The sequence below is a fragment of the Microcaecilia unicolor genome, chromosome 1 (genome assembly GCF_901765095.1).
Source record: "Microcaecilia unicolor chromosome 1, aMicUni1.1, whole genome shotgun sequence".
In the NCBI taxonomy this organism is placed as follows: Eukaryota; Metazoa; Chordata; class Amphibia; order Gymnophiona; family Siphonopidae; genus Microcaecilia; species Microcaecilia unicolor.
Window position 1 is genome coordinate 175,445,859 of NC_044031.1, and position 12,630 is coordinate 175,458,488.

The following is a 12,630-nucleotide window of genomic DNA, read 5'->3' on the forward strand; positions in this document are numbered from 1 at the left end:
ACGTATCTTTTAGACCGTGTGCTATGCGTAGCGGGGGTAGGTTAAATCAAGGAGGTTTGATTGAGAACCTAATCTCCTTGGGTTAAATGAGGCGAGAGAAAGGATAATGAAAAGGAAGGCGGGTAACTGTTGCCTGGCGCGAGCGATCCGGCAGGCACAGCCAATGAGCGTGGGGCTACGGGATGTGATTGACGTTGACGGTCGCACTTTGCTTTTGGGCCGGCGCCTGGTTGGTATAGTTTTCTGCCCCTCCCCCGGTCTCCCTTTGGTGTTCGCACTTCTTTCTTGATTCGGGGCCCCGCCTAGGAAAGGGGGCGGAAGCGGTGTGTTGCTACATGTCTGACTGACTAACTAATCTCAAAGAGGAAAGTGATCAAGTGGCACTGGCTAGTGGTAATCTTTGCAGTGATCCTGTTCCGTGAATTGGGTGAGAGGATTCAGCAACACGATCAAGCAGCGGTAGGCGGAGGCTATGAGGCTGGACTCGAGTAGTGAAACAGAAAGAGTGTGAGAAGAAGGTAAACATTTCAGATGCAGCTTCGCTAGAGACAGGGAAGGTTACACACGACTCCCCCTTCCTCTCCTTTAGCGCCAGGTCAGTACCATGATTCGCGCGGGTGCGCTACTCCCCACCAGTGGAAGGGGGCGCTCTGCTGTGGTTGCAGCTGTGTCGCCAGTTCTTTTTGTTATTGTTGCTGTTGTTGGAACAGCGCTGCAGTATTTTGCGGGCATGTGTGTGTGTACTGTAACTGTACCTTTGTGAGTGTGAGAGAGCGAGCTTGCTACTAATAGGGATACGTGATAATTTGGGAGCTCTGTGATTATATGTATGTATTCAGGTTTCCTATTATTTATTCAGGTTTACTAACCCCCCCCCCCTGCCCCCAAGAACGCTGAATGGTGTGCAAAAAAAAAATATCACACAATAGAAGCAACCACTAACGTGTCAGACTTAAGTAATGCTGAACGACTTGCTTGTTGAATTGTGCGTGCGAGATGTTGCAACAGGAAGAAATATTGTATACATTTCTGTTTTAGTTTCATGTCAATATAGGTAGGAAATTTGTATTAGAGCTTCCTAAATGTATTTAGGGTTTTTAATGTTAAATTTTGTTCTTTTAGCTGGTGCGCGAGAAGGCAGAATAACGGTTTCTAATATTGCAAACGGGGTAAAGAATGCAAATCTGATTGCATGCTGCAGTTGTATTTGGCGAATTCAGCAGCTGGTAGTGCTTTTTGGTGTTTGCCCAATGTTTTTATCTCTTGTGCACCTTGACGTTCTTAGAAATATTTGAAACTTCAAAATAAAACAAGTTATATTGCATTTTTTCTTTTGACACAGGCAAGGTCAAGTATTGGCCGGTCACAGGGAGAACTGTCGGTAACCATTTAAAGATACCCTAGCTGTCCATGTGCTAGTTAATGATGTTGCGGTGCTTTCTTTTCAAGGGAGTCATCAGTGTGTCTGTTTCTCTTTTTTTTTTTTTTTGTCTCCAGGTCTTTCAAGCCAGGACTTAAATCGGCGACGCTCTGGTAACGCTGCCTTTCACCTTTGGAAGCCTTTGAACCGGTTGGGTACATCAGAACGGTCTAAGGGGCAAGCTTGCACGGTTTTATTTTCTATTTCTCAATCTTGCAATCCAAGCAGCAGAAACGGTAAAAAAGGAGGAAGAAGTGGAGGAGGAGGAAGAGGAAGAGGCGGTCGGTGACGGCTCTAATTTGTTGATCCGAGACGGATGGCTCAGTTTGGCAAAGGGGAAAACGGCAGTGGCGTGCCCATTTCCCCGTCCCTTGCCCAGGGGAAGGTGGCATTCAAAGCAGGAGACGGAGAAGGCGGAGGCGGTGGATTGAGAAGCATGTGTGACAGAGGGGTGTCCAACGGAGACTGCGCGGGCCTAGGAGCCGGGGAGGAAATGGTGTTGGTGGCACCCTGCAGCCCGGGAGCGGAGAAGGCATCCGTGGGGGAAATCAAGCCCAGCATCCCCCGAAGGAGCAGCATCATAAAGGTAGCGTTTTTACTGTTTTTTTTTCTCTCCTTCTAATAAGGGTTGCCTCGGGTTTAATCTTTGAAGGGAGATATGGGGCAGGGGTCCCATACGTTCCTGATTTAGGCTGTTTAAGAGTTGGTTATAATTTGCATGGATTTGGGCAGCCGGGAGAACATAAATGAGAAATAAATTTGTTTTCAGACATTGCCTATACAATTTGTTCTACTTTATGTAATCACTCTATGCTAAAATAACCTTCAGCAACAAAATTAAATTATAGAGCCCTAACCCCATATAAAATATGCTGCCCTGTAAGCATACAAAATGTCACCTCTTACCAAACCTTTGACTCAAAAGCTTTGTTATTGGTCTACCTCCTTTGATGAGCTTCTAAAAAAAGTCAGTTCCTTTGAACAAGAGCACACTGCAGTAAAGAACCAAGAACCAGCCCTGCTACCTTCTGTGCAAAAAAGACGAAATAACCAAACATCTATCTGTCAGCTACAGTTTTCAGGTCACGTCTGTGCACCAACTAAGCCAGGGCAAAGAACAACAATAAACAATACTCAAAAGGTCAATTCTGAGTTGAAGGCAAAGTGTTAAATACATATTATGAAGCACTGGCAGATCTTAAATTCTGCATAGACTTTTTTTCTACAATGGTTTTACAAAAATTATATAACAAAACTGTTGAAAGAAAAATTCATAAATTAATTTACATGCTAGTAAATGTAAGTAGTTTAAATATTATTTTCTTTTTTATTGTGTTTAATCAGTAGGTTTTTTTTTTTTTCTTGTAGTTGGCTGATCAGCCAATATTAAACATATTTGGAAGAATTACATTAGTTCATTGACAGTACTTAATGCAGGGCATTGGTATAGGTATAGAAACAAACAACAACATGAAGCAAATCAGTATGTACTAAGAGGTCCTTTTACTAAGGCACACTAACAGATTTAGAGCACGGTAAATTCTAAGATGCCCATTATATTCCTATGGTTGTCTTTATCATTTAGCGTGCGCTGAATCAGTTTAGCGTGCCTTTAGTAAAAGGACTCCTCCTATGAGCTAGGCCGTATCTCATTTCATTTAAAGGAATCTGGTAAAACCTATTAAATAGGTCATAATAGTGAAAATAAATAACTGGTAAAGAGAATTTTTAGTCTAAGTGATATTCACTGCTAGAACTGCAGAGCAAATCATTGTTCATATCTCACTGTAATAAGATAGTATTGTCTGTTGTGTGTGTGAGGCAATTGTGAAATTGTTTTTCACTATTTTATTTGGCTCAGCAGCAGGTTTTTTTTCACTGTAGTAATAGCGTATTCTTCAAACTGTTGAATATTCTGTTTCCTCATGATTAAAAAAATATTTTTTATGACATAATTTGTTTTTGTAGTAGAATGGCTAGAAGGAAACAAGTTTTCCTTACATTGGTGTTCTAGTCAGGTTTTCAGCAGGTAGTTAGGTTGCTTATGACTCCATCTGTGTCTTTTTCAGTAGGATTGGGGAACTAATCATGTTTACTGGCTACTTAATACTTGGAGGCATTTATCTAGGAAGATAACTTCTTTTACATTTGATTTCAACGTTTCTTTTTCTCCACCATGGGAGAGAAGCAGTCCAGCAGCTTCAAATTTTGTCCCAAAGGTCATAGGAGCCAGCTCTGTGGGTGTTTAAGCACCCCCAATATTGAGCAAAGTCTTTGACTGTGTTCAGGGAGAGGTGATTTCTGTTGTGTTTAGCACCCCCAATAATTTTGAAAAGTTGGCTCCTATGCCAAAGGTACACCAAAGATGCTCATTAACAACCTTCTTAAAGTGTGCTCTGCGTGGTGAGGGTAGTTAAGAATGACGGTTAATGGTACTAGGATATCAACACCTTTCCTGATTGAGGGGAGAAAAAGGAGTGGGAAAGAAATACAAGAACTTTAAAATAATGGGGGTGGGGAGGAGGTTTGATAAAATGTTTTGGTTTTCTTTTTACGTTCCTACTACGGTACAGGTGAAATTTGCTGGGCCAGCTCAACCATTAGGCAAGACTAGACATTAAGTAGCTTCTGAGGGGCTTGCTTCAAAGAGAAGTTGACGTCAAAGTAAAACAATAGATCCTGACAGCCAAACAAACTCAAAGAACCAACAGCACACACTTTCCACCGCAGGGAGAGTTGGCACAGGTATACACACAAAGTAAAGTTCAAAAGTATAAGTGGCAATTCTATAAATTGGTGCCTCAGTTTAGGCGCCCCAGTGCTGTATGCTTAGTGTCCATTCCATAATGGCATCTTGGCACCAAGATTCTGTTATTGAATACTGGTGTAAGTTGGCATTGGCATACCCATGTTTAGGCATGCTTTCTTATGCCATGTCAGTGGTAGGCATAAGCTGATGTGCCAAGTTTTATAGTATTTTATAAATATAAACTACTCGCATTCCTAGGGAGACATGCCTGTGGTCCACCCATACTCTGCCTACATGTACGACGTCACCTTGCAGTTAAGCACTATGACACTTTAGGCATTATCTTAGAATAGGTGGTTATGTGTCAATTAATGGATGGTGTTGGGATGATCATGATTGAGTTTAATTATCAGTGTTATGCAGGGGGGCAGGCCTAAGGCTGATGATTTGCTTAGGGTGACCAATACCTCTGCAATAGCCACGGTAATCTAAACATTCTTTAACTCCCTTTTTTTTTCTTGGTTCACACGTTGTAGTGCTCAAACCTACATACAGCATGTTTTTCAATATGTGGAACTAGGCACATTTCCTGAAGAAAACTTTTTTCATTACATGCAAATAAAATATGACAAAACATGCATATCCTTGACACTGCTGAGTACCATTAAACTTATGCATGTGCTTCTACCTGCTTATAGTCTAGGTAATTTTAAAAGAAGCCATTTCTCAGCATAAACCTGTGTGTAAATGACTTTTAAAATTACCAGTGCCATTCCAAGGGCTGTGTGAGCAGTGCAGTTACACAGGGTGAAAGAGAGAGAAGAACACAAAAATCACTCCCCGTCCATTATCTCCCCTGCAGTGGTTGCAGTGCAGTGGGTAGGAAGAGGGCTCGATTCCAGCTTGGAACTCTCCTGAAAATTACTTTCTCCTTGAACTGGTAAAGGCATTGATGACATAACATTATTCTTAACTTCACTATAACCTCCTTGAGAGCTTTTCTCCTAATAGTGCTTGTGTACTAAAATACGAACATGCAGTTGGTATATATTGTGATAAGAGGAATAAATAGAAAAAATGTTGCTTTAGTTTACCTAAGGGGAGAAGAGAAGTTTTCTTATGTGGCATCACTGGTTGATCAAAATGCCTTTTTTTTTTTTTTTTTTTTTTTTGCACCAGAAAGCTAGTGCTTCTTTTACTTTTTCTTTATTCATTAATCATATTTGGTATTCTCAGACTGGGTGACGTCCACAGCAGCCCCCTCCAACCGGAAAAAACTTCTCGCGGGAGGCCCCGCGCATGCGTGGTCATCTTCCCGCCCTTGCGCTCCCACTCAGTTTTTTTGTTTTCCGCGCTTGGAGAGAGACTGCTTTGCGTCCCTCTCCGTTGTCAGCCTCGGAAACCGGTTGCGGCCTAATCCGCTTTTTCTTTGTTTAGTAGCGCCGTTCGTGCCTTTTTTCTTCTTCTCGTTATTAAAAAAAAAAAAAAAAAAGAGGTCCCCCCTTTTCTTCTTTTTCGTTCCTTTCCTGTCGCGGCCTTGTGGCTGCGCGTTCGTGTTTTTCCCTCATGGCCCTTTTTGCCACCACCATTGACGATTTTGACCTCGCCGCCGTGATTTTTCTGTCGATGACATCGAGGATACCCAGCGGTTTCAAAAAGTGTGGTCGGTGGTGCGGCCAGCAGATCTCGCTCTCCGATACCCACACTTGGTGCCTTCAGTGCCTCGGGCCTGAACATAATCCCAAAGCATGTAACTTGTGTCTCGGCTTGAAAAAGCGGACACAAGTAGTGCGGAAAGCTCAACAGGACCGAATTTTTTGAGCTTGCACTGGCCCTTCGGCGTCGACATCGACAGCATCGGCACCGGATGCGTCGACTTCGGCTCCAGACATGGCATCGACCTTAGGAGCTTAGGTACCACTGGCCCGACGACCATCTTTCGCTGGGAGCAGCGAGCAGCCGAGTGGGCCTCCACCTGCCTCGGCGGTTCCTGCTGGGCAGGGCCATCGGGACCGACCCCTTTCAGACCCGACCCCGAGGAGGCGTGGGGATTCCACGTCCTCCTCGTTGGTACCGCGGAGCGCTGAGGACGTGCATGAAAGGAAGTTGGCTAAGAAGCATTGTCATCGGTCGCCCCCTTCGCACGGTACCGGGAGCTCCGGGGCGTCGAGAGACGGCACCCGATAAGTGTCGACGCCGGGAGGACTGCTCCCCTTCTGGCCCCGTGCAGATTCTAGCACCAACTCCTACACCGCCCCCTCAGTCTTCCCCGACAGAGACTTTGGACGAGCGCCTCCGAGTCCTCCTTCCAGGTATCCTGGAAGGGCTGCTGCGCCAATCTCTTCCCCCCGGCACCGTTGATGGAAGCGCCGGCTGGCTCTGGCCCTGTGATGCGGTCGTCGACACCGGTACCGCTTGCGGCACTGGTCTCGGCCGCCACTCGGGTAGAATCCCCGTCGACGTCGATTGAGGGAGCTTCGTCCCCGCTGACGCAGGAGTCCACTTCTCGACACCATCATCGAGGACGTGGCTCCTCTGAGTCGAGACGGGCCCGGTTTAGGACAGAAGTCAGAGAGCTCATGTCCGACACCAAGGAGGAGGCCTCGTGGGGGGAGGAGGAGGAGGACCCCAGGTATTTCTCGTCTGAGGAGTTTTGTGGTCTCCCCTCTGACCCCACTCCTTCACCGGAGAAGAAGCTCTCGCCACCTGAGAGCCTCTCCTTTGCCTCTTTTGTTAGGGACATGTCTGTGAGCATTCCCTTTCCCGTGGTTACAGTGGACGAGCGAGGGCTGAGATGCTCGAGGTCCTCAACTATCCATCTCTACCTAGAGAGTCTTCCACAGTACCGTTGCACAATGTCCTGAAGGAGACGCTGCTTCGGAACTGGGTGAAGCCTTTATCTAATCTCACCATCCCGAAGAAGGCGGAGTCCCAGTATAGAGTCCACACTGACCCGGAGTTGATGAGGACTCAGTTGTCTCATGACTAGGTGGTCGTGGATTCTGCTCTCAAGAGAGCCAAGAGTTTGAGGGATACCGCCTCGGCGCCCCCGGGGTGTGAGTCTCGCACTCTGGACTCTTTTGGGAGGAAGGCCTATCATTCCTCCATGCTCGTGACCAAGATCCAGTCTTACCAGCTCTACACGAGCATCCACATGCAGAATAATGTGCGGCAACTGGCGGAGCTGGTTGACAAGCTCCCGCCGGAGCAGGCCAGGCCTTTTCAGGAGGTGGTCAGGCAGCTGAAAGCGTGTCGCCAATTCCTGTCCAGGGGTATTTATGACACTTGTGATGTTGCATCCAGAGCCGCTGTCCAAGGTATAGTGATGCGCAGACTCTCATGGCTGCGCACCTCTGACCTGGACAATCAGACCCAGCAGTGGCTGGCGGATGTCCCTTGCCGGGGGGATAATATTTTTGGTGAGAAGGTCGAGCAGTTGGTCGAACAGCTTCACCAGCGGGAAACCGCCCTCGACAACCTTTCCCCCACCGGGCGCCTTCAGCACCTACCTCTTCAGGTAGGCGATTTTTCAGGGGAAAGAAGACTGCTTCTTACACTTACGTCAAGCGTAGGTACAATCCTCCTTCCCGACAGCCTTCCCAGGCTCAGCCCCAGCGCGCTCGTTCGCATCAACAGCGTGCGACCAAGCAGGCCCCTGCGGCTCCCCAGCAAAAGCAAGGGACAGGTTTTTGACTGGATCCAGGGGAGCATAGTCGCCATACAAGTGCCTGTGCCGGACGATCTGCCAGCCGGGGGGGAGGTTAAAATTTTTTCACCAAAGGTGGCCTCTCATGACCTCTGACCAGTGGGTTCTCCAAATAGTGCGGTGCGGGTACGCCCTCAATTTGACCTCCATTCAACAAATTGCCCGCCGGGAGCTCAGTCCTTCAGCTCCCACCACAGGCAGGTACTTGCAGAGGAACTCTCCGCCCTTCTCAGCGCCAATGCGGTTGAGCCCGTGCCACCCGGGCAGGAGTGGCAGGGATTTTATTCCAGGTACTTCCTTGTGGAAAAGAAAACAGGGGGGATGCGCCCCATCCTAGAGCTGAGAGGCCTGAACAAATATCTGGTCCGAGAAAAGTTCAGGATGCTTTCCTTGGGCACCCTTCTCCCCATGATTCAGAAAGACGATTGGCTATGCTCCCTGGATTTAAAGGATGCTTATACCCACATCACGATACTGCCAGCTCACAGGCAGTATCTGCGAGTCCGTCTGGGGACACAGTATTTCCAGTATTGTGTGCTGCCCTTTGGGCTCGCCTCCGCGCCACGGGTGTTCACGAAGTGCCTAGTGGTGGTGGTGGTGGTGGCGGTGTTACGCAAGCTGGGGGTGCATATGTTCCCTTATCTCGACGATTGGCTGGTGAAGAGCACCTCGGAGGCAGGAGCTCTACAGTCTATGCAGAGGACTGTCTGACTTCTAGAGCTAATGGGGTTTGTGATAAATTACCCAAAGTCCCACCTACGCCCAGACCAGTCACTCGAATTCATTGGAGCCCTGCTGAATTCACAGATGGCTCATGCCTATCTTCCCAAGGCGAGGGCGCAGACACTTCTATCCCTCGCCTCCCGGGCCAGAACATCCCAGCAGATCACAGCTCGGCAGATGTTGAGACTCCTGGGCCATATGGCCTCTACAGTCCATGTGACTCCCATGGCACGTCTTCACATGAGACCAGCTCAATGGACCCTAGCTTCCCAGTGGTACCAGGCTACGGAGAATCTAGAGGATGCAATCCGCCTGCCCGCCAGCTTTCGCACTTCACTCTGCTGGTGGACGATTGGCTCCAATTTGATCTTGGGATGCCCATTCCAAATTCCTCAGCCGCAAAAGGTGCTGACGACGGATGCATCCCTCCTGGGGTGGGGAGCCCATGTCGATGGGCTTCACACTCAAGGACTGTGGTCCCTCCAGGAATCTGGTCTGCAGATCAACCTCCTGGAGTTGAGAGCGGTGTGGAACGCGCTCAAGGCTATCAGAGATCGGCTGTCCTTCCAAGTTATCCAAATTCGGACAGGCAACCAGGTTGCGATGTACTACATCAACAAGCAGGGGGGCACCGGATCTCGCCCCCTGTGTCAGGAAGCCGTCGGGATTTGGTGCTGGGCTTGCCAGCATGGCATGCTTCTCCAAGCCACATACCTGGCAGGCGTAAACAACTGTCTGGCCGACAGACTGAGCAGACTCATGCAACAGTGATAGAGAATGGGGGAAGAGGAGAGGTGGAGGTGACTTGGTTGAGAACTCAAGGTTAATCTTGTGAACTTTATCATGGAAGTACTCAGCCAGAGTCTGGGGAGAAAGTGAAGGGGGGGGGGGGTCGGAGGTGAAGGCACTTTTGAGGAGAGAGTTCAGTGTTGCAAAGAGACGTCAAGGGTTTGAGCCAAGAGAATTTGTCAGCTGAATGTAGTAGTCCTGTCAAAGAGCTGACTGGAAGGAGGTCAGCAAGAATTTGAAATGTATGAAGTTAATATGTGCATGGGATTACAGCCAAAGGCGTTTGGCAGATCGGGCACAGGAACTTAGATAGTGGATTCTAGAGGTCAGCCAAGGCTGGGGTTTGATACGCTTTACAGAGTGGGGAATGGGTGGAATGAGAGTATCCAGAGCAGAGGAGAGAATAGTATTATAGGAAGAGACAGCCTTATTGACTTACTTGGTTAACATAGTGGTTGAGAACAGATTTGAAACACTGGAGGAGAGAGTAGAAAAGTCAACAGCCTGAAGATTCTTAAATGTATTGGTGGAAATTGGATGGGACTGGGGGGGGGGGGGGGGAAGGGTGTTTAAGTGTGAAAGTTATCAGATAATGGTCAGAGAGGGGAAGAGCGGAGGCATAGAAACTGGAGAGTGGACAGATTGAGAAGAAAATAAGATCAAGACAGTGGCCATTCTGGTGAGTTAGGGGTAGTGTATCACAATTGAAGATTGAAAGAGAATGTTAAAGTGAGAAACTGAGAAGAATAAGAGGCAGAGAGGGATCATTAGCATGAATGTTAAAATCCCCATGAATGAGGGAAGTAGATGAAGGTTCAAGAAAGAAGACAAGCCAGGAGTCAACATCAGTGAAAAAGGAAGAAAAGGGACTCATCAGGGGGTCGATAAATGACTGCTAAGGGAGGCAGAGGAGTGAATAGACAGATGGCATGGACTTCAAAGGAAGAAAATTAGTGAGACTGAGGTGGAAGAAGAGGTTGAAATTGGCCATGGAGGCTACTCCCCCTCTTGTCAATCTGGCAAAGGAGTATGGGAGAAAAGGTAATCTCCATGATAAAGGGCTTCAGCTGAAGCAGAGTCTTCAGGGCAAAGCCAAGTCTCAGGGCAAGCAGATGGAGAGTATGAGAGAGAAAGAGGTCGTGGATGTAGGAAAGCTTGTTGCAGACAGAGCAGGCATTCCACAGAGCACATGAAAATGGCAGAGAAGAAGGGGAGAGCAGAGGAACAGAAACTAGATTGGAGACATTGTGGTGTAACCTGCACGAATAGGATGAGAGCTGATGTGGAGGACCAGGATTTGGATTGATATCCCCAACGGAGAGCAGGAGAAAGAGAGTACATAGAAGAGTAGGAGAGACATGATGATGCGACGAAGACGAGATGTACTCAGACAGAATGGAGATAGTTGAATGAAAGGGAGGAAATGTTAAAGGTTGAGGACTGAGAAGAAGGGAGATCACAAAAAGTGTGGTGAGATGATGAAAGCAGAAGGTGGGCAATGTGTTCCTGAGGTATACAGTTGTTTCAGATAGAGAAAGAGATTGGTTAGGGACAGTACCAAGAAGAGAAATTGTACTGGAGCCATTGGGAATAGCAGAGAGAAAATACAAACTGTAGAGAAAATATTTAGGTATGCAGCACCTGAAGCAGAGACCCTGGGTGGTTCGGGATGGACCTGGGAGTCACCCCGGAGAAGGCTGGGAGAATATGCAGATGGCTGCAAGTCTTCCACAGCACCTGGAAGGCAGCTGGTGGAAGCGCTAGGCACTTGGAGCAGAGGTCCAGGGTGGATTGGGGTGGACCTGAGAGTCACCCCTTAGAAAGCTGGGAGGATATGCAGATGGGCTGTAATCATACAAGCTGAGTTGTCCCTTAACTTTTGAAGTGTCTGCCCACAATGAGTGGAATTGGATTAAAAGCATAAAGGTATAAGTGCATCCACTTTGATACACAAGTGACTTGGCCTATGGGAGCAATATATTTATTTATTTATTTGTGGTACATTTATACCCCACATTTTCCCACTAGAGCGGGCACAATGTGGCTTACAGTGTTACAGAAGGTTACAAAGCAATGAGGGCAATGACCTGGCAAGTCAGAAAGATGGGAAAGAACAGGAGGATTATACAAAGATGCATGAATAGATTGAAGTAGTAAATGAGTATAGACAATTAGTGATAGTCGGGGATTAAGCGTTAATTGGTAGGATAAGCTTTCTCGAATAAAAATGTTTTCAATGATTTCTTGAATAGCTGGTGATCTTCAATCTTCTTTAGATGCCTTGGTAGAATATTCCAGGACTTTGGGCTGACGTAGGAGAAAGATGAAGAAAAAAGCAGTTTGTATTTAACTGATTTGCAGCTTGGATAGTGTAGATTAAGGTAGGATCGAGCAGTTACCGAAGAATTTCTGGATGGCAGATCAATTAAATGTAGCATGTAAGCAGGGGCTTCTCCATAAATTATCTTGTGAGTCAATGAGCAGATTATGAAGGTCACACGGTCTAAAATGGGGAGCCAGTGTAGGTTAAAACGAAGAGGCCGTGCATAATCAAAGCGTGATTTGCCTAATATTAGCCTTGCAGCTGTGTTTTGAGCAGTCTGGAGCTTTTTCAGAATGAAATTTCTGCAGCCTGCATAAATTCCACTGCAGTAGTCAATATGTGATAGAACCAACCAGTGAGTAAGGGTTCGGAAGAGCTCCCTTGTGAGGAATTGCCTGAGACGCCTCAATCTCCACATGGAATGGAACATTCTTTTTGTGATGAGTTTAGCTTAGCTGTCCAGTAGCAAGTGATTATCCAACAAGACACCAAGGATTTTCAGACTTTGTGAGATTGGAAGAGTGAAATCCTTGGTGAGGAGTGAAGTCGGGATAACCTTATTGTGCTGGGACAAAAGGATTAGACATTGCATTTTCTCTTTATTGAGTTTGAACTGAAACGCTGTAGCCCAAGAATCCACGACGGAAAAACTAGCAGCTATTGTGTCGGAAATTTCAAGTAGTGTGGATTTGAAAGGGATATAGATGGTCACGTCGTCCGCATAGATGAATGGGTTGAGACCAAGAGCAGATAAGGTTTTTGCAAGAGGTATCAGCATGATGTTGAAAAGAGTAGGGGAAAGGGAAGAGCTTTGAGGTACTCCATAAGAAGCTTTCCACGGTGTAGAGATGATAGATTTGGATTTGACACTGTATGTTCTCATTGACAGCCCTTAATCCAATTAAACAGGTTACCAACTA

The 12,630-nt window shown here is 46.9% G+C and overlaps 1 protein-coding gene across 1 annotated transcript in view; it reads left to right on the top strand.

Annotated features, from left to right (window-relative positions):
* Positions 1 to 289: 289 nt before the first annotated feature.
* Positions 290 to 12,630, top strand: part of LOC115469873 (inactive phospholipase C-like protein 2) — a 144,741-nt gene continuing 132,400 nt past the window's right edge. The window contains 2 exon segments of the mRNA XM_030202623.1: positions 290 to 518; positions 1,498 to 2,006. Coding sequence (XP_030058483.1) covers positions 1,737 to 2,006 — 270 coding nt within the window. The 5' untranslated portion in view covers positions 290 to 518; positions 1,498 to 1,736.